Source organism: Podarcis cretensis (assembly GCF_951804945.1).
Source record: "Podarcis cretensis genome assembly, chromosome: 10".
Classification (NCBI taxonomy): domain Eukaryota; kingdom Metazoa; phylum Chordata; class Lepidosauria; order Squamata; family Lacertidae; genus Podarcis; species Podarcis cretensis.
The window spans coordinates 5,641,056-5,666,737 of record NC_137179.1 but is presented as its reverse complement, the minus strand read 5'-3'; the positions used below and the strand labels follow the sequence as shown (position 1 = coordinate 5,666,737).

The 25,682-nt window shown below is 46.2% G+C and overlaps 1 protein-coding gene and 1 long non-coding RNA gene across 2 annotated transcripts in view; both read right to left on the bottom strand.

Moving 5' to 3' along the window:
• LOC307225311 overlaps window positions 1-25,682 on the bottom strand; it is a 323,071-nt gene that overhangs the window by 289,495 nt on the left and 7,894 nt on the right. The gene's annotated exons all lie outside the window — the stretch shown is intronic.
• On the bottom strand, window positions 1,400-25,316 carry CPA2 (carboxypeptidase A2; the record flags this gene model as incomplete). Its single annotated transcript, XM_079992883.1, has 11 exons — window positions 25,190-25,316; window positions 18,168-18,249; window positions 15,375-15,509; window positions 14,440-14,538; window positions 13,010-13,111; window positions 11,583-11,684; window positions 7,642-7,752; window positions 7,412-7,502; window positions 4,908-5,110; window positions 2,633-2,717; window positions 1,400-1,587 (listed from the first exon to the last, which is right to left on the bottom strand). Exons 1-11 carry the CDS (start codon window positions 25,252-25,254, stop codon window positions 1,400-1,402), a joined length of 1,263 nt encoding a protein of 420 aa, XP_079849009.1. The 5' UTR covers window positions 25,255-25,316.

Here is a 25,682-nt window from a genome sequence, read left to right as displayed (position 1 = left end):
CTCCCACATGAGACAAGACAGGCAGCCCCACTCCCTGTTGAACTGCAATACTCGCTTCTTTTTCTTTCAACAGGTGTTTTAAAAAGCTTTCTGATGATGTGGTTAACTATTTTGTTTCTATCTATCGCAACTTTACAGTACCCGGCTTAGAAACTGTGGCTGTGTACACACCTATTGAAATATACTTGGAGTCGAGTGTGAATTTCATGCTCTTTATTCAGCTTATAGTAGCAATGAATGAATCTTTCCCCCCAAAACGTCTAGCTATATATACATTATTTACACAATGGGCCCTGCGTGATTGGCTAATTCCGGGCTGCTCCTGTAGGCCAATCAGGTTGCGGATTCACCTCCTCCAGAAGCCTGAGTGGCTGCTCCTGTAGGCCAATCAGGTTGCGTATTCACTTCCACCTGGAGCTGGATTTGGTGGCTCCTGCAGACCAATCAGACTGCTGCATTCTGAATCCTATTGTTCTAGGATTCAGCTCAGTACATAACAAATATATTTAAAGCACCCCCCTGCTCCCAATGAATCTTGGGAACTGTCATTTGTTAAGGGTACTGGAAACTCTAGTTTGAAGGGCTAAACTGTAATTTCCAGGGTTCTGGGAGGGCAGAGGAGTGCTTCAAAAGTATGGTGTATTTGTCAGGCTGTTAAGCTTTTATTATTCACTATTTATCCCATCCTTTCTCCCAAAGGAACCTAAGGCGATGATAAATGGCTGAAATAAATATACAGTGATACCTTGGTTCTCAAATGCCTTGGTTCCCAAATGCCAAAAACCCAGAAGTACGGTAAGTGTTCCAGTTTTTGAACTTTTTTCGGAAGCCAAACATCTGATGCAGCTGTCGGCTATTGTTTCCCAGGCGCCTGCACCAATCAGAAGCTGCGCCTTGGTTTTCAAACATTTCAGAAGTCAAACAGACTTCCGGAACGGATTCAGTTCGGCGCTTTTAAGGACTTTTAAATTGCTGTTTTAGGGGTTGCTTTTAAAAGTCCGGAATGGATTAATTCATTTTGCATTACTTTCCATGGGAAAGTGCGCCTTGGTTTTGGAACGCTTTGGTTTTGGAACAGACTTCCGGAACGGATTAAGTTTGAGAACTAAGGCACCATATCCAGTCTAAATTTGGGGCAGCAGTTCTGTGCAAAATGTTTCCTATTGAAATGACCTGGAAAACTTGCAAGTTCCCTTGCTATTTTCTTGCATTTCAAGCCGGTCCCATTTAAAAAATATCGCCCAACCGTGGCGTTTGGCTTTTCCCCACTGCACCCCTTTTCTTATGAGACAACACAGCTCCTTTGGGGGGTTTTTTTGAAGACGCCTTTATTCATCTTTAAACGGAAGCGTGTGGCTGATTTTTCTCCCTGTCCCTCTAGGCTCCAGAATCACTCTTCTCAGTATGGATGGTCTCTCACGTGCTCCATGATGGTTTTCAGAGCCAGCCAGGTCTCTTGGGCTGTCGGAATAATCTGGCTGGCGGGCAAGAGGAATCCGTACCGGCCGGTGTCTCTGAGTTCGAGACCAAAGGAGTATTTGATGCCTTGGTCGTAAGTCCAGTCAATGCTGCCTCCACTGGCTTGATCTGGAAGGAAGAAAAATGCTCAGGATGGAACTCTGGCTTGGCAATCTGTACGAATAATAATAATAATAATAATAATAATAATAATAATTTATTTTTATTTATACCCGGCCCTCCCCGGCCAGTGCCAGGCTCAGGGCGGCTAACACCAGTAAAATTACAATAAAAACATAATGGGGGGGGGGGGAACAATTTAAAATACAGGTTAAAAATACAATTTAAAATGCAGCCTCATTTTTATAATAGCCCATAGATCAGCTGTTCTCAACCTGTGGGACCCCAGATGTTGTTGGATTACAACTCCCATCATCCCTGAGCTCTGGCCTATTCCACAAAGTATTTAACATTTGCCGTGTTAAGGAGTCAAATAATATTGCTAAGCGTGTAAGCAGTTTATTGTTCAACCGAAAAACTGAAATATTTATCAGTGCTGGTAGCGAAACTTTGTTGTTATTGTTTAGTCATTTAGTCATGTCTGACTCTTCGTGACCCCCTGGACCAGAGCACTCCAGGCCCTCCTGTCTTCCACTGCCTCCCGCAGTTTGGTCAAACTCATGCTGGTAGCTTCGAGAACACTGTCCAGCCATCTCGTCCTCTGTCGTCCCCTTCTCCTTGTGCCCTCCATCTTTCCCAACATCAGGGTCTTTTCCAGGGAGTCTTCTCTTCTCATGAGGTGGCCAAGGTACTGGAGCCTCAGCTTCAGGATCTGTCCTTCCAGTGATCACTCAGGGCTGATTTCCTTCAGAATGGATAGGTTTGATCTTCTCGCAGTCCATGGGACTCTCAAGAGTCTCCTCCAGCACCAGAATTCAAAAGCATCAATTCTTCGGCGATCAGCCTTCTTTATGGTCCAGCTCTCACTTCCATACATCACTACTGGGAAAACCAGAGCTTGAACTATACGGACTTGGTAGCGAAACTACAAAAAGCAATTGAGGTGGGTGTGGCCTCTGTGGCTCCACCCTCTTTCGCCTCGGGCTGAAAAGCCGCCCCCATCCTGAGCTGAGGAAGACTTCTGATGACCACAATATCAGGCATATATACTCACAGATAATGTTGCAAATGGGGCCAACTTTATATACGGTGCCGTAGAGAGAAGCAAGGGCATCGGCCGCCTTTTTTCCTAGCGAATCCTAGAAGGAAATCAAAAGTCAGTCGGTGGGAATCACAAAACAACCTTTGGATCTGTAATGGTTCTAGGGGGTTGCTCGTGCGTAAGTCGTCGCCACACCTGGCTGAGTCACCTGAGTGAACCCTTTCTGTCCGGACAGCCGCTCATCCGTGGCTGTCTCAATCGCTGGCAGAATCCGTCAGTGGGCATTTCTTGAACGTCTTCCAGCAAAGAAGTTCTTTGACGCCTAGTCTCCTCCTACTCTCCCTGCGCGGAAGCCTTCTGCGCAGGGAGGGTGTGGGCAGCGGAGGACCCGTGCTCTCCCCGCTGGTCTCCGGCGAGGAGTCCTGGGGCCTTCTCTCTGATTCCCCCATCTGCCCCCCTCCTCCACTGGTGCTACGCTGATTTCCTTCCCCAGCGGATGGGCTGCCTCTCTCCCTACTGGGACCCTCTCCGGCATCCCTCTGGAGCCTTCCCTCCACCTCTGGCTCCGATGGCAGTTCCCTGACAGGATCCCTGGAACATCTCCTACCAAAGGATAGATAAAACAAAGCTAGAGGTGTGGTTGGTTGGTTGGTTGAGTTTATTCTATGCATCGCTGGATGGTAAAACAACAATGACAACAACAACAACCTCGCAGCAGTTTGCAAGAGATAAAAACAGGAAAATCGAGAAAGGTTTACAACCCTGCTTTAAAACATACAAAAGTAAGAAAGAATGGGAAAAACTTATAATTTATTTAGAAGACCACTGTAAACAGATGAAAATATTAGCAGGGTTTTAATCTCACTCGTAATGTAATAAATGCTATGGGCAGTATGAATTGATATAAAGTATAGATTACGAAACAATATGCGGTTGAAAATGTTGACAATAGGACCCATGGAGGGAGATTATATTTGTAAAATCAAATAAAAACCATTTCAAAAAAGCAAAACAAAACAAAACATGCAAAGGTTATGTGCTAAAACAGTTTCAAATTGCCTCGACTTTCTACAGATCTATGACAGATTCCTTTGTCCATTTGCTCAGAAACGATGATATTAACCAGGTGAGTAAAGTATTAAAACGAATGGATTCTTAAAACAAATAAAGAATATGATAAATAAATTCAAGTAGGTAGCCGTGACGCAGTAGAAATATAAAAATAATAAAAAAAACTGTCCAGTAACACCTTAGAGACCAACTACCGTATTTTTCGCTCTAAGACGCACCTAGTTTTTGGAGGAGGAAAACAAGAAAATAATATTCTGAATCTCAGAAGCCAGAACAGCAAGAGGGATCGCTGCGCAGTGAAAGCAGCAATCCCTCTTGCTATTCTGGCTTCTGGGATAGCTGTGCAGCCTGCATTCGCTCCATAAGACACACACACATTTCCCCTTACTTTTTAGGAGGGAAAAAGTGAGTCTTATAGAGCAAAAAATATGGTAGGTTTGTTCTTGGTATGAGCTTTTGTGTGCATGCACACTTCTTCAGATATTTCGTGCATGCACACAAAAGCTCATACCAAGAACAAACTTAGTTGGTCTCTAAGGTGCTACTGGAGAAATAAATTGGGACCTAAGAGGAGCCTGGCTGTGCTTATCTCTGAGCTTCAGGTCCAGCATCCTTTTCTCACTGTGGCCAACCAGATACATATGGAAACCCAAAGCAGGACCTGGATGTAAGGGCAAGACTCTTCCAGACCTGTGATTTGCAGCAAGTGGCATACAGTGACACAGTTGTCTCCACCAGCAGAAGCAAACACTGCCATTGCGGCTAGGAGCGTTCTCCTCTGTGATTTTCACCTAATCCTTTTTCTTTTTTTAGCCATCTGAGTTGGTGGCTGTCCTGTGGCAATGAGTTCCACCTCTGCCTCTGGCCACTGGAGACATAAGCTTCGCCGCTGTCATCGAGTGGCCGGCCAGCAGAGGGTGTTGTTAAGTTGTGGGTGAAGATATCAGATTCTTCAGACAGCTCTTGTTTATTCACAGGCCAGAACAGAACTGAACTGAAGGGTTCAGCCAACCTGCTTATATAGAGCTCAACTACATAGCAACAGTAACAACTTTCTGTAACTATCCAATCACTGAATGTCACTTTCAATTCCTTATTTGCATATGCGGACCTGAGTGAAAACTATCTACAGTATCCCCCTGCTGGCCCAGGGTGAGAACTTCGGTACATAACAGGCATCTCTGCTAGTACAGCCAAGTCCAGCCTGGGGCCTTACCAGTTCTTCGTAATCCTTGATGGCGGCGGCGCAATTGTAGCCGTAGGGGAACATCAGGAGTTGGGAGTAGCTGTGGATGCTGATGAAAGCCTTGAGGTTTCCGTGGCTCCTCACGAAATCCACGACGGACCTCACTTCCACCTCGGAGTTGGCGCTGGGGCCGTGGTAGGAGTCTGAACAGGGGTTGTTGCTGGCTCCGGGTCCTGCAAAAGTGGGAAGCCCAAGGAACAAGGTCAAAACAAAAGCTCACCACGAGGCTGGGATTGCAGGCCCTCCGAGGGTCCCTATTTTCCAGGGACAGTCCCGGATTTACAAAAAACCGTCCCAGTTTCTGAATTGATCCCGGAATGTCCCGCTTTTCCTTAGGACATCCCTATTTTTGTTGGAGAAATGTTGGAGGTATGGTAAAAGTAAAGGTAAAGGGACCCCTGACCATTAGGTCCAGTCGTGGATGACTCTGGGGTTGCGGCGCTCATCTCGCTTTGCTGGCCGAGGGAGCCGGCATACAGCTTCCGGGTCACGTGGCCAGCATGACTAAGCCGCTTCTGGTGAACCAGAGCAGCGCACAGAAATGCCGTTTACCTACCCGCCAGAGCAGTACCTATTTATCTACTTGCACTTTGACGCTTTCGAACTTCTAGGTTGGCAGGAGCAGGGACCGAGCAACGGGAGCTCACCCCGTCGCAGGGATTCGAACCGCCGACCTTCTGATTGGCGAGTCCTAGGCTCTGTGGTTTAACCCACAGTGTCGCCCACTTTTCCTTAGGAAGTCCCTATTTTCATCGGAGAAATGTTGGAAGGAGTTATGTGATCCCTGAGCCAAAGAGATGAGTAACTAACTATACAACATTTGGAAAATATCGGAAGGCAACCATGTGTGCAGATATGGAAGTTGTTTAATGTTCAATGTTTTATTGTGCTTTTATACATGTTGGAAGCCACCCAGAGGGGCTGGGGCAACCCAGTGTGATGGGTGGGGTATAAATAATAAAAATATGATGATGGTTATGGAATAAGACATCCCTGTTTTCATCAGAGAAATGTCGGAGGGTATATGCTGCACTTAAGGCCTCTCCTTGCTCCCACAACAGCTGCCAATGGCCTAGTGGTTAGGGCAGAAAGCGACAGTTTTAATATGTTTTATATGTTCTATAAGCTGCCCAGAGTGGCTGGGGAAACCCAGCCAGGTGAGTGGGGTCTAAATAATAAAATTACTATTAGTAGTATTAAGGTGAACTAGAATCTTGGCACTACCGTGGAAAAGGGCTGGGAGCCAAACTGATGGTCTCGTGGAGGACAAATAAGAGCAGAATCCTTTGGGAATTTTGAAAGGGATTTGCACATCAAATAGACACCGTCTTCATGGACCATCGAGGACTATTTCAATAAGCCTTTCTTTCTGTTTGTATTGGAATTTGTTTTTAATTTTTGTATGTGGGATTTGTCCTTATTTGTTTTTCGCTCCATAGGACGCACTTTTCCCCTCCAAAAATTAAGGGGAAATGTTTGTGCATCCTATAGAGTGAATGCAGGCTCCTTGGCTTCAGCGAAAGCAACGCGAAGCCTCCAAAGCGCAGAGGGAGCGCTCCCTCCGCGCTCCGGAGGCTACGTGTTGCTTTCGCTGAAGCCTGGAGAGCGAGAGGGGTCGTTGCGCACCAACCCCTCTTGCTCTGCAGGCTTCTCCAGCGCTCCCTCTAGCACCCCGTGCCCTGCAGAGGCTTCGCGCACAGTGGCGTAGTGTGGGGGGTGCAGGGGGGTGCAGCCGCACCGGGCGCAACATTTGGGGGGGCGCGCGCTCGCACTCGCAGCTCTCTGCCCCTACCTGGCTCACTCACTCTCTCTCACTGCAGTGCTGGCTGTGCAAATCCGATCCGAGCTGCCGGGTCGCCGCCCACTGTGGAGGGGGAGGGTGCCAGGCGTGCGTTGCGGTGCGGAGCGGAGAGTGAGCGAGGGAGGGACTATCTGGGGGAGGGACAGTGCAGCGGCCGCCCAGCGCAGCGCTGAGCGCGGGAGAGAACCACACCCGACCAGCCCAGGCAGCAGCAAAAAGAAGCTGGCAGCGGCGGCAGGTTAGGGGTTAGGGGCGCAAATTACTTGCCTTGCCCCGGGTTAGGGGGCGCAAATTACTTGCCTTGCCCCGGGTTAGGAGGCACAAATTACTTGCCTTGCCCCGGGTGCTGACAACCCACGCTACGCCGCTGTTCGCGCAAAGCTAGACCAGCTATCCCAGCGGCTATCCCAGAAGCCAGATCCCTCTTGCTGTTCTGGCTTCTGGGATTCAGATTTTTTTTTTCTTGTTTCCTCTCCCCCAAACTAGGTGCGTCCTATCGTCTAGTGCGTCCTATAGAGCGAAAAGTATATATTTTATTTTTAAACCGTTGATGTTTTGCCCTGTGTAATGGCTTCAAGATATTTTATGGAGGATGATTCATAAATGGAATCAGTCGAGCAAAGCATCATGCCCTGTTGTGTCAGCTCAATATTAAATCCTTCTGCCTAGCTACCTCCAAAGCCGGCGTCCCAGTTCCTGTTTGGATCAGCCCCAAAACATAAGCTGCCAGGAATCTTGGAGCGGGTCTTCCTCCACATACGGTTCTGAAAGTCAGAGAGAAGAATGGCGCAGTTGGAAAAACCCTCCACAAAACACCAGGAGAGCAGCGAGAAAGGACCACAATGGCTGAAAATCTTCCCAGTTTGAATCGGAAGAGAAGGTGGTAGGTTTTCAAGGACTCACTTTGGTTTGAGAGAAGATGTATCCATCCGGATTTGCAACAGGCATCAGAAAAACATCCATTGCATTTAACAGGGAAGTTACTGACGGATCGTTCCCATAGTCACTGGCAATCTGGAGAGGGCAGGAGATGTCTTAGGGCTATTTTTGTCTCAATCTGTATATTATTATTATTATTATTATTATTATTATTATTATTTGTACACCACCCTTCATTCACACAGATCTCAGGGCAGTTCAGAACATAAAAATCACAATAGAAAAACCACAAAATGCCTAGTGAAAATAAGAACAGCAACCCAATAATCACCCCCTCCCACAATACATTTAAAAGGGCATTGGATGTCTTTCAGCTGAAAAGGAACATTTTTACCCTGGTGCGTAAAGATGTATAATGAAGGTGCCAGGCAAACCTCCCTAGGGAGAGCGTGCCACAAACGGGGAGCCACCACAGAAAAGGCCCTGCTTTCGTGTTGCTGCCCTCTGTACATCTCATGTGAGGAGGCACACAAAGAAGGGCCTCAGATAATGATCACGGGGTCCAGTTCTGTCAGTTCATATGGTCCTGGAGGTATCGTGGCCCTGAACCATTTAAGCCTTTATAGTATGTGCACATATTCCCCTTTACTCTGCATGCAGCACACTCTCATGGCTGGTGTGGGAAGCGATGCAGACACAGTGTTAGTGTGTCCATATTTATCCTGTCTCTCTCATGTTGTATCTAACCCAAGGGATAGCTCAGTCAGTAGAGCACGAGGCTTAATCTCAGGGTCATGAGTTCAAGTCTCACGTTGGGTGAAGAATTCCTACACTGCAGGGGGTTGGACTAGGTGACCCTTGGGTTCCCTTCTAACTTTGCAATTCTATGATTCTTAGGGAAAACTTCACTTAGGTGCATTTTTCTCCAAACCAGCTTTGAGCATAGCTGTCAACATTTCCCTTTTCTTGCGAGGAATCCTATTTGGAATAAGGGAATTTCCCTTAAAAAGTGGTGGGAATGTAAAAAAGTGAAGAGCTTCTGGGAACTGATATATAATGAACTGGCAATTTTCTTGCCAAGAATGTTGTTTTTGTTTCAAACACTACAGATTGTGGACAAGACGGAGTGTTTCCGGAAGTGGCAGAGAGATATTTCTAAATTTGTCTGGCAGGGCAAAAAGCCCAGAATTAAGTTTAAGATACTAACTGACGCAAAAGAAAGAGGGGTCTTTGCCCTGCCAGACTTAAAGCTGTACTATGAAGCCGCAGCTTTCTGCTGGCTAAAAGACTGGCTACTTCTCGAAGACACTGATGTACTGGATCTGGAAGGTTTTAACAACGCTTTTGGTTGGCATGCATACTTATGGTATGACAAGGTTAAGATCAATAAGGTTTTTAAGAACCATATTGTCAGGAAAGCAGTATTTAATGTCTGGACAAAATACAAAGACTTATTGGAAAACAAAACTCCGAGGTGGCTTTCACCTCTGGAAGCTAAGGCCCGAAAAACCCCCAATATGGAGGTCAAATGGCCAAAATATTGGGAAATACTAGAAAAAGATGGAGACAATTGGAAATTGCAGAGTTTGGAGAAAATGAAGGATAAAGTGCGAGACTGGTTACACTACGCTCAGATTAAAGAAGTCTTTAAAAATGATAAAAAGGTAGGGTTCCAGGTGGAGAAATCGAAGTTGGAAACAGAATTGCTAGAGCCTAAGACTAAGGTATTATCAAGAATGTATAACTTGCTGTTAAAATGGAATACACAAGATGAAATGGTTAAATCGGTCATGATAAAGTGGGCTCAGGACATTGCGTATAATATTATGTTTGAGGACTGGGAAAGGTTGTGGACCATTGGGTTGAACTTCACTGCATGTAATGCTCTGAAGGAAAATGTAATGAAAATGATATATAGATGGTACATGACCCCAGTTAAACTTGCCAAAATATACCATTTGTCTGATAATAAATGTTGGAAATGTAAAGAACATGAAGGAACATTCTTTCACCTCTGGTGGACCTGCCCTAAAGTGAAGGCCTTCTGGGAAATGATATATAATGAGCTGAAGAAGGTATTTAGGTATACCTTTACTAAGAAACCAGAGGCCTTCCTTCTGGGTATTGTTGGCCAGAAGGTGTTAAAGAAGGACCGAACATTTTTTATGTATGCAACAACGGCAGCAAGGATACTCATCGCTAAGAATTGGAAAACTCAAGATCTACCCACACTGGAAGAGTGGCAGATGCAGCTGATAGACTATATGCAACTGGCCGAGATGACTGGCAGGATCCGAGACCTGGGAGAAGAGAGGGTTGAAGAGGACTGGGGGAAATTTAAGACTTATTTACAGAAATACTGCAATTTGGTTGAATGCTAAGAAGGATGCTAGATCATAAATAATTGCCTACCATTGGATTAGATTTGATTTTGATGATAAGTGAGAAATAAGGAAAATATAAATTTATTTTGGAGAATTGTTAGATTTTACCTAAATGAGTGGTGATAAATATTGTAAACAAGTGGGTAATTTGCTTGGAAAAAATCTTTTGCAACGATGTAAGTGGGAGCGGGAGATGAGAGGGAGTCCAAAGAAGAGACGAAATTATGTTATGATATAAGTAATTTTTATTTATGCATTTGTATTCAAAAATCTTAAGGGACGCAGGTGGCGCTGTGGGTTAAAGCCTCAGTGCCTAGGACTTGCCGATCGAAAGGTCGGCGGTTCGAATCCCTGCGGCGGGGTGCGCTCCCGCTGCTCGGTCCCAGCGCCTGCCAACCTAGCAGTTCGAAAGCACCTCCGGGTGCAAGTAGATAAATAGGGACCGCTTACCAGCGGGAAGGTAAACGGCGTTTCCGTGTGCGGCTCTGGCTCGCCAGAGCAGCGATGTCACGCTGGCCACGTGACCCGGAAGTGTCTCCGGACAACGCTGGCCCCTGGCCTCTTAAGTGAGATGGGCGCACAACCCCAGAGTCTGTCAAGACTGGCCCGTATGGGCAGGGGTACCTTTACCTTTTTATTCAAAAATCTTAATAAATATGAAATTTAAAAAAAAAAATATAATGAACTGAAGAAGATGTTGAAATATACATTTGTTAAGAAACCAGAGGCTTTTCTTCTAGGAATTACAGGAAATGAAATAAATAGAAAGGATTGCAAACTTTTCCAATATGCAGTAACAGCGGCGAGAATATTACTGGCCCAGAACTGGAAACAAGAACAAGTTCCAACAATATAGGAGTGGAGAACAAAGTTGATGGACTATGCAGAACTGGACAAATTGACAGGGAAGATTAGATATTTACGAGATCAAAAGTTTATCGAGGACTGGAAAAAGTGGGTGGACTATTGGGAAGGTATAAGTGACAGAGAAATAACGTTAGTGGCATTTAAAGAAGCTCTGTAAAAGTCAAAGAAATATTGCAAAAAAGAAAAACAGGTCTCAAATGGTTTTCGAAAGGCAATAGCGAATTTAAGAACTGTGTATTTAAAAATCAAATTTGGATGATTGTCAGAGAGGCTGAGGGAAGTCCAAAATTGGAAAATCTGTTAAAGTTGAAATTGTGATGTGTTATATATTCTTTTTGCGGAAATTAATAAAAAATTATATTTTAAAAAAATAAATAAATAAAAAGGGGGGAAAGTTGACAGCTATGGCTTAGGGAGGAGGGAAAACAGCCGTTCTGTGTTTTCAGCTGGTAATCCTCTTCACCTACAGATGGCCAGCTTGAGTCGGACCTGAGTTTTGGTGGAACTCCAGGCCAAAAGGGCTGCAGTGGAACCTCTTTCTGAGAAATAGTTCTGCTCCCTTTCATTCTCCAGCGGTATGTTTATGAGCATGGGTCTCACTCATTTTGGCCATGCTCACTGCTGGCATGCGGCCCGCAGAGGCACGCCGAAGGCTCAATGCGGCCCTTAGGCGAAAAGGGATTAGCCATAGTTCAGTCGGAAAGAACAGCCAACCTTCTTCGCAGTCCAAAGGGCAGTAGCTTGCGTGACCCATTCTCGAGCGTGGATGCCGGCATCGATCCAGATCGCAGGATGGCCCCTTCCTCCGGTGCTGAACTATTGGACAGAAAGGGATGTTTAAGGGATGTTTACTTGCTGGATCTGCACCCTGCCTTTGCACCAAAATGTGTGCAGGGTGGCTAACAGGAGCAAAATACAACCATCGAAACTGTTGGGATACTGCCAGGGAGACAGTCCTCTCCCAACGATCCATCTGTCTCCCGTAGAACAACATCAGTCAGTTAGCGACACGAGCCTCCGACACATTCCAGGACTCATGCACGCCCTTGCAGGAGACTCCGCAACAGAAGATGCACCCAGAAGAGCATATTTACAACATTATTCAGCGTTGGTCAGAACAAAGGAAAAACATGACTGCCTGCCTTCGTGTCGAGGCAACAGAGAGAAACAAAAGCTATATACAAAACGGAAACTCCCTGTGAGCAGGAAGTACGCAGGCTTGTGACACACAACAGCCTGCTCCCTTTTAAAGGAGGAACGGAAATATCCTAACATCTTCCCCCTTTCCGTGTAACCTGTAGTACCTGTGGTTCAACCCAATTGCAACCTCTGTACATAAACCTTAAGTTGTTCTCTGTTAACAACCTTAGACAACAGATCAGCAGGAATTTCATTTCCTGGCATGTAGGACACCTGAATGAGTCCTTTCTGAATACACTCTCTTGCACGATGTAGCTTAATCAGCAAGTACTTGGTTCTCTGCTTGCAACTCTCTGAGGTCAGCAAAGCCAAACAGGATCTATTGTCTTGATACACCTGTATAGGACATTTCACAGAAACTCTGATGTCCTGAAACAGTTGCATCAACCATTCACAATCCATGAGTGAAAATGACAGAGCATTCTGTTAGGAAATATCCTAACAGAAACATGGCAGCAGGCTGATTAAATTGTTGGGATACTGCCGGGAAGATGGGGGAATCAGGCAGGCCCCCAGCTGGCTCCAGCCAGCGGCAGGCAGCCGGTCTCCCTTGGAACAGCATCAAACAGCGACACGAGTCTCAGATACGTTTAGAGACTTGTGCACGCTCCATCAGCAGAGTGTGCAAATCTTCTCGCAGCAGAAGAGGCGGACAGAGAGATGTGCAAGCATTTTATTCAGCATAGTTCAGGAACAGAATAAAACATGTCTGCTTCCCTTTGTCTCCAGCAAAACAGCAGTAACACAAAAGCTATATACAAACGGAAGTTCCCAGAGAGAGCCGGAAGTAAACAGGCATGTGACACACAACAGCCTGTTCCCTTTTAAGGTGGAACGGAACTATATCCTAACATAAATAGGCAAGAAGCAGCTAGCTGGGGGAGAAATTGCACCATTTGCAGTTAGATATTGATGTAGTAGTTAACATGAAATTGGCATACCTTGAGGACGAAGAGGGGTCGTTTTTCATAAGACTCCCCAATCTGATGTTTGCTCACAAGCTGGGGGTATTCAGCCACAATATCATCCATAGCGCTGTAAATCTAAAATACAACATTGTGTGTTTTATACCGCCGTCAGAGAGAGGAATGTTTATGAGAGAGAGAGAGAGAGAGAGAGAGAGAGGGAGGGAGAGGGAGGGAGAGAAGGAAAGGGAATGTTGTATCTGGGGACAAGTATTGGGTGTAAAGCGACAACGCTTGCAGTAAGTATTTTGCCTGTGTTATCCTGGCTGCTGCATGGAACAATGCATGACTGAGACCTTGAATCTGTAAGTAAAGCATGTTTAACTTACTTCGCAGTATGTGGTCCGTTCCTTACAAAAAAGGGGAGTGTCGTAATGGGATAAGAAAGGTCTAACAAATTATATTTCTAACGCTACACCATTGGGCAACTTTTATGAGTTTAATTCTCTACTACTGGGGCTCTCTGTGTGCTAGCCCTTTCGAATCCAGGTGCCCAGCCGTTTCCTTCTGCTGTTCATCCACCCACACAGTCCATTCAATTATTTAATTCCCCAGAAATACCGACTTAGGCAGGGCAACAACATCTGGCTCAGCATGAGGCATCTTCCTAACATCTCTTCATCTTACAGATGAGTGACAGCATGTCGCCCTCGCTGTAACAGCGCGGCAGATTTGGCACACCAGGCCAGGGCACAGGACTGGCTCTCTGGGGCCCCCTGACTGCCAGGATCAACTACCTGCAGTTGAAATGGCCATTTGGTGCAAGAGCAGATCCATAGGTCTCTGCCTGTGATGGCCTGGGAATCAGATTTGGATGCTGAACCTGAGGAATCCCAGCCTGCACAGGAATCCCCGCCTCTAGGGCTTGAACCTGTGCCGGATCCTCAGGAGCAGACACCAGCTGAATCCGCTCAGGCTCCGGAGGTGATGGAGGACCCATTGCCTGCAGGTGCTCCTCTCCCAGCCCCGTCAGGGGAAGGTGATGTTGCCTCTGGGTCCAGTAACCCTCCAGCCTCTCCTGAGCTGCAGAGGCTCAGGGCAGAGAGGCGGAGGGAACTAAGTTCCCGCAGGAGGAGTGCTCACCTCCAGGCCAGGAGAGGCGAATCACCTGTGGGCCGGGGCCACCCTAGGCCTCAGAGAAGATAAAGGCCAGTCAGCCCAGTCCCAGGTTGCGGGAGCAACATCGTTGGTAGCCTGTTCCTGTCTGCACCGTGTCCTGCTGTTCTGCCGGAGCTCCTGACCTCACCTGACTCCCTGCCTTGGACCAGACATGGACCATGCCGCACGGTAACCCCCCCAACCCCCCAGGACCAGCACACTGCCTCTCCACCATCTCCACCTTGAGTTTGAAGAGAAAGACAAAAGCGGCGGGTTAGAGGAGGTGATCAAATCTTTATCCCACTTACGGATTCCAAGGGGTGATATGCGGCGTAGTTGAAACTGTTGCTGCCACGCTCTTTCCGCGCGTTGAGGTTCATCTCTCGGGCTTCTTCATCCACAATAGCCTAGGGCAAGAACCCGTGCTGTATTGATGTATAAGCTAAACAAGCTATAGCTTAGGGCCCCACTCTCTTGGGGGCCCCCCCAAAAAATTGAAGGAAAAAACTGGATGTACATTTCCAAGATATAAGATAAAAAAGAAATAAAATAAAACCTACATACAGCAACAGTGTTTTGTGTTGTGTAGGTTGTGTAGGCTCCTATTAGGTCCATCAATCATCATATAGCATATATTCACGAAAAACAGTGACAATTTGTTGTTGACAAAGGACAGCTGGACATATCAAGGGCCCCATTACCTTCAGTAGCTTAGGGCCTCATCAAACCTAAATAAAACCTACATACAGCAGCAGTGTTTTGTGTTGTGTATGGACCTAGGCTCCTGTGGCGCTGTGGGTTAAACCACAGAGCCTAGGACTTGCCGATCAGAAGGTCAGCGGTTCGAATCCCTGCAACGGGCTGAGCTCCCATTGCTCGGTCCCTGCTCCTGCCAACCTAGCAGTTCAAAAGCATGTCAAAGTGCAAGTAGATAAATAGGTACCACTCCAGCGGGAAGGTAAATGGAGTTTCCGTGCAATGCTCTGGTTCTCCAGAAGTGGCTTAGTCATGCTGGCCACATGACCCGGAAGCTGTACTCCGGCTCCCTCGGCCAAGAAAGCGAGATGAGCGCTGCAACCCTAGAGTCGTTCACGACTGGACTTAACTGTCAGGGGTCCTTTACCCTTTTTTTTTAAAGGTCAAATCCACACCATACTTTTAAAGCATTCTCAACAGCCTTAACAGACATAAGGCTTCATGGTAGATTTCCTCCCAGCTCTTTCCCCCCCCCCCCCTTTCCTACCTGGACATCCTCAATCAGGACGGAGTATTTGATTTGATGGGACTCCAGGAAGGCTTTGACATCTTGCAAGCAGGCAAAGGGGACCTGGACATCTGCCGGGCGACCAGGATATGAAGGGAAAAGCCAAAAATCCAGCTGACAAGCAAAGATAAGCAAAAAAATATGAGTCAATGAATCGTCAGAAGAAATGGCATAGGCTCTGATGCCCCTGAAAACACCGGGAACGTCGCAAAACCCTGAAGCCATCGCAGCGTCTCACAGCCACGGAAAACCCCAAATCCCCATCTTTGTTGAGTACGCTAGCCAGAAACAGTGTCATGATGGTGGGGGAGCATGGGGTGGGGGCAGGGAGAGAGTTGCCGCCTTTGCCACCACTCCTGGGAGTCAGAGAAGCCAGTCAAGTCGAACCCAACATGGGAGGGACATTTGGACCTGAGGGACTGTGTCCCTGCTTGTAATAAACAGAAATTTGCCCTTATTCCCTTATGAGGGACACAAGAGCCCTTACAGAGTCCTTTGCAGGTTCTCCATCGGTTGGAGAGAATAACAGAGGCCAAGCAGCAAATATTGAGAAGCAACAACAGCAGCAAGAATACTTATTGCAAAGTACTGGAAGACACAAGATCTACCCACCCGGGAAGAATGGCAGATGAAGGTGATGGACTTCATGGAATTGGCAGAAATGACTGGCAGAATCCGAGACCAGGGAGAAGAGTCGGTGGAAGAAGATTGGAAGAAATTGAAAGGTTAACTACAGAAATATTGTAAAATTAAGGAATGTTAGAAAGATGTTGGAATGAAGTTACATGGCTTTAGCAGAAATGTTATAAAGAATTAAGTATAATAGATTGTAATTGGATTAAAGGGAAAAAATAATGTCAGAATTTGTTAAGTTAAATGATAGGACAGAAATTTGAGGAAGATGGAAAGGATTTGCTGAAACAATTAATCGAAGTGGAATACAAAAAAAGGGAGGTGTGAGGAGGTCGCTGAAACAAGTAAAAGAAAGTTAATATCATTGAAAGTATTGGTTGTGTTTCTTTTTTCTCTTTTTTAAATTGTTTTTGTTTTATTTTTGTTATGTATATGTAATATTTTTGTCTTTGTATTGTATTGTATGGTTTTGTTATGTTTAATTCTTTTTCTTTTTTCTTTCTGTAACTTTCAAAACTTTAATAAATATTATTTTTTTAAAAAAGAGAGAATATTGAGAAGCAAAGCAGCTGGTAAGCCTGATCTTTATTGAACTGTTGCAACAAGGTGCTCCCCTCACACGTAGGAGAAGGAGGAGGAACCCAGAACCCAGGTGTGTCCGCCCTTATATAGACATTTTAAATTGCCTGCCTTGGAGTCCAAGACCATCCCCAGAAACATCATACATGCATCACAGAAGGGGTGTAGCTCAAGACCACCCCCAGACACATCATACCTACATCACAGAAAGGGCGGTCTACAACAGAAATCTGAGTGTGTTGTTTACCTCCTGTCTGGCAGGTGACCTGTTAATGCTCACTTGACTGGATTCCCTGGGGAGCCTGGCCAGTCTTTTGTAATGATAAATACTTAGTTTCTGAGCCAGGTCACAGGCTCACACCCTATTCATGCACAGACATACCCTTAAGACAGGATTTGTGAAAGAAAAGACAATGGGGAGGCTTTTCCATTTCCTTCGACCTTGCAGAGAAAACATTTGGTCAGTTTGGGAGTCAAAATGGTTTCATGGCTGTTTTCCTGTGCTGCTTCAGACATGTGGTTTATATATTTATGTACGTGTTTGCTTGGTACATTTATGAACATTTATTTTATATATACAAGACCTTTTTTTTCCCCATGCTGATTTCAGATCCAGTATAATCAGGACTCTGAGCAGGAACCGGGACTGCCGTACGCACCTAAGCGTCTCCCTAATTACAGCCTCCCTCTTTGCGTGGAGCTTGTGAATGCCTTGGAGAAGCAGCCCAAGATAAAAATGAAGTATAACAAGCAAAGGAAGAAACAGGTGCTCCTCTGTGGAAGCTGGTGCAATTATAAGCATTATTACTTGTGCAACTTTTAAAGAACTGCAGTTATGCAAAGCGTAGCCTGGGCTTCTGAGCTGAGCTTCCAGGATATTCTTTTTCCAAAAGCTCTGTCAGTCTCCGAACAAGCTGTCTCCAAAGGGGTCCGAACTTCAATGTCTAAAACTCCTGGTAGAGGACAAGGATCTAGAGATCACGCTAAGGGTGGCCAAATTCTGTGCGACTGCCATAAAACTTACAGAACAAGCTGTACTACCAAAATGATTAAGGTTTTAAATGACAATTTTAGGTTATATTTTAGTGATCAAGATTTATTTATTTTTTATATATATGATTTTTATTAAATTTTCCATTTTAACAATCCAATCAAATCACATTAAATACTCCAAACTATACAAATACATATCATATAGTCCAAATATTCTGCCAAATTATAAATTTTTGTTGGGGGTTCCCATGCTTTAAGTTCAGTGGGGCTCTAATCATCTGATGTTTCTACTGCCTTGAGTTCCTTCTTTAAATCTTCCTGTTGTTATCCTTCTAGTGATCAAGATTTAATATATATTTTTAACTGCCGCTATATCTGAATTGTCTCTGTTCTACCCAATTGCAATCCAATGTGTTCCTGTAGTGTTTTATGATTTTTCTGATATTGTAAGTGAGCCAGAACTGGTCTGTGACCTTAGTAATAAAATTCAATTCAGCTGTCACTCCCCAACCATTCACATTCAGGACAGAGAATTAGCCAACACCCCCAAGAGGAAAAACCACACACCTGGAGAGGTTCCAAAGTTTCAAGCTGCTTCAAGATGCGGACCTGTTCGTTGTTGCTTGGCTCCAGCCGAAGAACTTGATCACTACAAGATTTTAAAAATGGTACTTAGCTCAGCTCTCTGCTGCACTGCAATTTTATCCAAGGTAGATTTACCACACAGGAAAGCCAACGTGAGCTTTGGGATGGGAGGAGACAGTTTGATGTGAACCTACCAAGTCCGATACAGTGGTACCTCGGGTTACAGACGCTTCAGGTTACAGACTCCGCTAACCCAGAAATAATACCTCAGGTTAAGAACTTTGCTTCAGGATAGGAACAGAAATCGTGTGGCGGCAGTGGGAGGCCCCATTAGCTAAAGTGGTACCTCAGGTTAAGCACAGTTTCAGGTTAAGAACGGACCTCCGGAACGAATTAAGTTCTTAACCTGAGGTACCACTGTATTCTCAAAACACGACCTGGACCAAAATGCAAATTTCCCCAAAATTTGCAGTTCTCTGAATTCTGCGGAATTCTGACCAGACAACATGTACAAAAATTACATGGCTTTAGTAGAAATGATATAAGGAGTTAAGTACAAATAAGTTTTATGGTATTAATGGTAAGATAAGGTTAAAATAAATTAAGATAAGAATGGATTTGCTGAAATAATTAATAACTAGAATACAAAAAAGGGAGGTGTGAGGAGGTCGATGAAACAAGTAAATGAAAGACAAAGAAATGGAAAAATTGGATGTGTTTTTAACTGTTTTTGCTTTTATTTTTGTTTTGGATGTATTTTTTTTTTGTTTTTGTGTATTGTAATGTATTGATTTGTTTTGCTTATTTTTTTTCCCCTTTATTCTTCTTTCTGTAATCTTTAAATTTTAATAAATATCATTAAAAAAAAATATGTCTGTGTGCCTGTGCTATTTTTCTAGAAAATGAGGTGCTGGAACTCAGTGTGAACGTCTCCCTTGTTCTCTTATAATGAAACCTGAGAGGTGCCAGAACTGAGCTCTGGTGAGTTTTGGCTGAAAAAAAGCCCGGTTGTGTGGTGTGCTGAAAAATGTGCGTGGCTGAGAAAATCACACAGACAAATGCATTATATAAGGGAATCTTCATCTAAACGTGTTGTGCTTGAGGAGAAATGCACGAAAAGACGCTGACCGATTTCCATGGGGCCTTGTCAAAAAAAACAGTCACGGACAACTTGCAAACTGGAATGCTTTTTGGCTGCTTTTCAAGCAGACAGAGCAGGAGATCCCTCCCTCAAAGAGAGAGAGAGAGAGAGAGAGAGAGAGAGAGAGAGAGAGATCTGTCCTCGGACGTTTACCCATGAGATCGCCCACTTCACCACTTCATATGGCGGAACGGGCACTGCTACAGCTCCATAACCCCTGTGCCACATTTGTAAGAAGTACCGTATTTTTCGCTCCATAGAACGCGCTTTTCCCCTCTTAAAAACTAAGGAGAAAAGTCTGTGCATCCTATGGAGCGAATGCAGGGGGGAGGCACACAAGCTTCGCGCGGCTCTTGCGGGCTTTTCCCCAGGAGGGAGAAGGGACTGACGCAGCCAGCCAGTCAGTCAGGGATGGATCGCGCTCGTTGCCTTGGCTTCTTTAGCCGTGCTGGAGAGGTTGCGCAGTGTCAGGGAACTGACATCGGAGCCAGGAGTGGAGGCTCCCAAGCGATGCCGGAGAAGGGGCAAGCAGGGAGAGAGGGAACTCATCGGCTGGGGAAGGAAATCAGCGTAACACCGGGGATAAAGGGGGGCGGTTGGGGGAATCGGAGAGGGGTCTCCAGGACTCTTCGCTGGAGACCAGCGGGGAGAGCACTGGTCCTCCTCTGCCCACACCCACCCTGCGCAGAAGACTTCCGCGCAGGGAAAGCAGGCGTAGACTTGGCGTCAAAGAGCTTTTGTGCTGGAAGAAGTTTAAGAAACGCCCACTGACGGATTCTGCTAGCAACTGAACAGCCACGAAGTGAAGGGCTGTCCAGTCAGGAAAGGTTTAACCAGGCTAACTAGCCAGGCATGGTAGCAACTTACGCACGAGCGTATCATTATATTTATGATTTATGGTATTGGAGAACCTTGATTTATTTTGACATATTATTTGATATTACCAGCTGAAGAAGGCATTTACTCTGAAACAGGGCCCTGTCCAGGTCACCACTACTGAGTCGTACATCTAATTCATACTCCGGATACTTCTTTTTGGCCCTATTTGATTCTTTATTCTGACTTTATATAATATGGCCATTGAGACTTGTATAAAACAATTGTTGTATACTGGTATTTTACGTACCTTTATACTATATCACTGCATATTTGAAACTACATTATTTCTGCACTTAAACGTTGTGTTTAAATTTACTATTATTTTAAAACTGTCACACTTATACGTTGTGTTTAAATTTACTATTAGTTTAAAACTGTTATTCTTAGCAGAATATACACGTTTTTCTTTTCAACTCTCGAGTAGGAATTATTCCTTGTATTGAAACTTTTGGCCAGAGCTCTTGGTATATCCTTTTCAGTGTACTTCCAACAAGAACTCCAATTTCTTTAATGGTAGCAACTTACGCACGAGCAACCCCCATACATTCATTACACGCAGCTATGGCAGAAGCCAAGACAGCCAGCGAGATGGATCCCGCTCACTGTCTTGGCTTCTTTGCTCTTTGGGGCTGGCGGGGGGGGGGGGAACTCGGGCTTCCCCCGCAGCCCCCAGAAGCTCTGGAAGAAGTGCTCTTTGGGGCTGGAGGGGGATAATATTTTTTTTCTTGATTTCCCCCTCTAAAAACTAGGTGCATCTTGTGATCCGGTGCAACCTCTAGAGCGAAAAATACGGTATTTTAGTATGGTGGCACCTGCCCTTTGGAATTCCCTGCTTCTTGACAACCAGGCAGGTGCCTTCGCTGTGCTCTTTTCGGAGCTTGCTAAAACCATTTTTTATTCAGACAGGCCTACTCAGGAGTTTACAAAGCTGGTGCGAGTTTTATTCCTTTTTCATTCTCTTGCTATCTTAGCTTTTTGAAAGGCTGCTCATTCTTCTCATCGATAATTTTTCTCGTTTTGAGGTTTGTTTGCTGAAATCGAGCTGTGTATAAACCTTAGAAAATAAATAAGTATCAGAGGCAGCTTTGACTCTCCTGGATCCCCAAACCCTCCTGATCCTTTGACGCACAACAAGAGCGGTGGGTAAACCGTACACTGGCCAGGGGAAGGAAAATCGCTTAATTATTTTGTTTGTATGTTTATGAAAATGCTGGAGATAGGAGGAAAAGAGGGGGCGGGGAGTTGTCTTTCCACCGGTCTTTGGACCGGTTCCGCTGCCCCACCAACACCTGCTCCAGATGTGGTAGGATTGCTCTGCCAAAACCAGCTGCTCTCTTTGCCCCTTAATTTCCTGTTGGCAAAATAGGGCAACAACCAACCTCACCAAATTGATATGGTTCGTCTAAGTTGGCAGTGTAATAAACAAAAATCTGCCCTTATTCCCTTATGGGGAACACAAGAGCCCTTATAGAGTCCTTTGCAGGTTCTCCATCAGTCGGAGAAAATAACAGAGGGCAACCAGAGAATATTGAGAAGCAAAGCAGCTAGTAAGCCTGATCTTTATTGAACTGTTGCAACAGGGTGCTCCCCTCACAAGCAGGAAAGGAGGAGGACCCAGAACCAAGGTGTGCCTGCACTTATATAGACATTTTAAATTGCCCGTCCTGGAGTCCGAGACCACCCCCAGACACATCATACCTACCTCACAGAAAAGGCGGTCTACAACAGAAATCTGAGTGCATTGTTTACCTCCTGTCTGGCAGGTTACCTGTTAATGGTCACTTGATTGGATACCCTGGGGAGCCTGGCTAGTCTTTTGTAGTGACAAATATTTATTTCCTGAGCCAGGTCACAGGCTCACCCTAGTCATACACAGACATACCCTTAAGACAGGTTTTGTGAATGAAAAGACAATGGGGAGGCTTTTCCATTTTCCTTCGACCTTGCAGAGAAATATTTGAGGTCAATTTGGGAGGGATAAAATGGTTTCAGGACTTTTTCTGTGGGGTTTCAGACGTGTGGTTTATATATTCAGTTATGAACATTTATCTTTTATACAGGTGTGTGTGGGTGTGTGGGTGTATACCGGTGTGTGTGTGTGTGTGTGTGTGTGTGTGTGTGTGTATAACCTTAATTTTTTTATTTCAGCAGCAATGTCAGTGATGCACATTAGAACAGTGTAAAGATAAGCATTATTAAACCTGCCCCATTGTGGGATAAACGAATAACGAATGAATAAATCAGAGCAGGAACGACCATGTCTTGCCTTGAGAAACTGAGAAACCTTTTGGCTCAAAGGTTCACAAATAGTAAAACTCTTTGTTGTAAGTAAGGGACAAACGCCTGACACAGAAGGATGCTGCAAGAAGTAAAGATACGCCTTAGAAATTCCTCTCTTTGTTAGTGGTGCAATTTAGACTAGGAACAGTGTGTTAGAAGTGGTTTGTGAGTCTGGAGACTTGTCAGATTTATAGTTTCTAGCTATAACTAGAAATGGCAGAGACAGGTTAGAGTGCTAAGGTAAAGGGTAAAGGGACCCCTGACCATTAGGTCCAGTCGTGGCCGACTCTGGGGTTGTGGCGCTCATCTTGCTTTACTGGCCTAGGGAGCCGGCGTACAGCTTCCGGGTCATGTGGCCAGCATGACTAAGCCGCTTCTGGCGAACCAGAGCAGGGCACGGAAACGCCGTTTACCTTCCCGCTGGAGTGGTACCTATTTATCTACTTGCACTTTGACGTGCTTTCAAATTGCTAGGTTGGCAGGAGCAGGGACCGAGCAACGGGAGCTCACCCCGTCATGGGGATTTGAACTGCCAACCTTCTGATTGGCAAGTCCTAGGCTCTGTGGTTTAACCCACAGCGCCACCCGCGTCCCTGGTTAGAGGGCTAGCGCAGGCTTAAAAGGCTTATGAATATTGGCAAGACGGCCCTTGAAGAAGATAAAGTTAATTAGCATGAACATGCGGTGTATGTAAATGGACATGGGATGTATGTTAACGGTTGGGGGCACATATCAAGGAGAAAATGTGAAGGAGGCGTGTCGGAGAAGTCTGTAACTGCAGTTTCCTGACCATTAGGAGATTGTAGGAAGGAATTTCGGACTAGGTAGGATATAAATTAGATGTGATGTAAACTGGAATGTGTGCTGTCCTCTTTTTACAGCACAAGCTGGGTTGGGGCGGGTCTCCCTTACATCGCTGTTCGACAATAAATCTGGTTATGCCTGATCTTTCGTGTAAGACTCCTTTTTCTCACAGAGAAACTTGAATCTTTCTGGGGAAGATCCCTGGGTCATTTTTGTCCGACACCCATATCTGATCTATGGTGGAACCCAGGGAGACAAAACTGTCTACCACCTCAAGTGCAGTGGCGTAGCGTGGGGGGTGCAGGGGGGCCCGGCCGCACTGGGCGCAACATCTGGGGGTTAGGGGGCGCAAATCCACGGGTTAGGGGGCGCAAACTACTTGCCTTGCCCCGGGTGCTGACAACCCACGCTACGCCACTGCTCAAGTGTGTGTCTGGAGCAATGCCTCAATGCCTCCCACATGTGGTTTTGGCTATCACATGGCAGCACAGAACTCCATACAAAGATGCAGTGCCGTCTTACCCGTAGGTGCTAGGGGTGCGGGCACCCGGGCGCCGGGCTCTCAGGGGCGCCAGGCCGAGAGTCCGGGGCCCGAGAGTTGAGTCCGGGGAAGAGCTTGCCCGTCGGTCGGAGCGCCGCTCTTCTGCTGCCGTGAGCTCAGGGGCAACCGAGCCAGCAAGACGCTGAGGCGGCCGGCCAGCTCTGGCCTCCTGCGCACCTGGGACTGGGCAACCTGGGGAGGGGGCGCCGGGAAAATCTTTGCACCCTGGAGCCACATATGCATAATAATAATAATAATAATAATAATAATATATCATTATTATTATTACCGTATTTTTCGCCCTATAGGACGCACCGTCCCATAAGGCGCACCTAGTATTTTGGGGGGGAAATAAATGGGGAAAAATTATTTTCCCCCCAGGCGCAGGGCTGGGGCGGGGGAGGCCCGCCCGAGCTTCCCCCGACCCCAGCCCCCAAACAGGCAGCTCTCTGCAAGCTGTGGGAGCCCAGCGCTGGCTCCCGCTACTTGCGGAGAGGTCCGCGAAGCCTGGACACGCTGATCTCAGCGTGCGCAGGCTTCAGCACGCAGGCAACTCTCCACAAGCAGCGGGAGCGCTCCCGCTGCTTGCGGAGAGGTCCGCGAAGCCTGGAGAGCGAGAGGGGTTGGTGTGCACCGACCCCTCTCGCTCTCCAGGCTTCACCGAAAGCCTGCATTCGCCCCATAGGACGCACACACATTTCCCCTTCATTTTTGGAGGGGAAAAAGTGCGTCCTATAGGGCGAAAAATACGGTATTTGAGGGGAGTCGCGCGATTCAGATTGTGCAACTAGAGTTGATTCCGAGCTTTTGCAGAATAAACCTGCACCCCCTCCACTTTTTGGGAGTGTTGGGGAAATACCCCGGAAAGTGTGAGATGACATTTGCTAAGTCGTCCCTGTAAACGAATCAGGACGGATGCTTGCCGAACTAAGATGCAATCTTCGTGAGGGCATAGGAAGGAATTTTGAGGTTGCCCCAAACACAAACATACCCCAATCTCTAGACGAACTACAAAACTGCCATCAGCCAGCAGGGTCACCCTGAGCCCCGAAGTCTGGTGGTATTGCAGTGTTTGAAAACCACATACCTTCCAACGTTCCCCTGATAAAAACTGGGAGGCACACCTTTTGGCGCTGCCCAAGTCAGCTGGCTGGCATGGAAGAGTGTGACCAAAAGACATACGTCTTTTGCAAGCACCAGAGACAACACTGGCTCATCTCAGGACATCGCAGGATCAGATCAGAAGCCGGGATGGCTTCTGTGATTCCAGGAATTTCCTGGGAAAATAGGGGTGGTTGGAGGATACGAAAGCAGCAGAGAAAGCGTTCCAAAAACAGTGGGGTCCAAAGGAGAACTCACCCAACAAATGTCTGCAGTCCCTGGGAAGCCCCAACAAGGGCTGCAAGAAGCAGAAACAGCCTCATATTTGGAAAGTTGTTCAGAAGAGAATGACGATTCAACTAGGCTGTATTTAAGCTGCGTCTAAGCCAAAGTGGCTGCATGTGTTTAAATTCCCATGTCATGTCTGAAAGGTTTGAAGCACCTCGGTAGATAAGGGAGTATTTCGCCCTTGGAAAGTCTTGCTTGCCTTAATGTAATCATATAATTAATGGGTGGACCTTGATCACCAAGGCTGGGACGCAGGAGCCCTCGGGGCACAGTAGTAAACAGCAAAATTGCAGAATTGTCCAAGCGACTGGATGTGGCCCAGATATTCCAGAGACAGCCTATTCACAGGTGAGTCAGAGTGCTGCGGCAGCTAACCCTGGTGCGGGGAATCCAAACGTTCCTGAACTACAACCAGCTCCATCTGGTACGCAGGATGAGACCCTCCCCGTCCGTGCACTGTCTC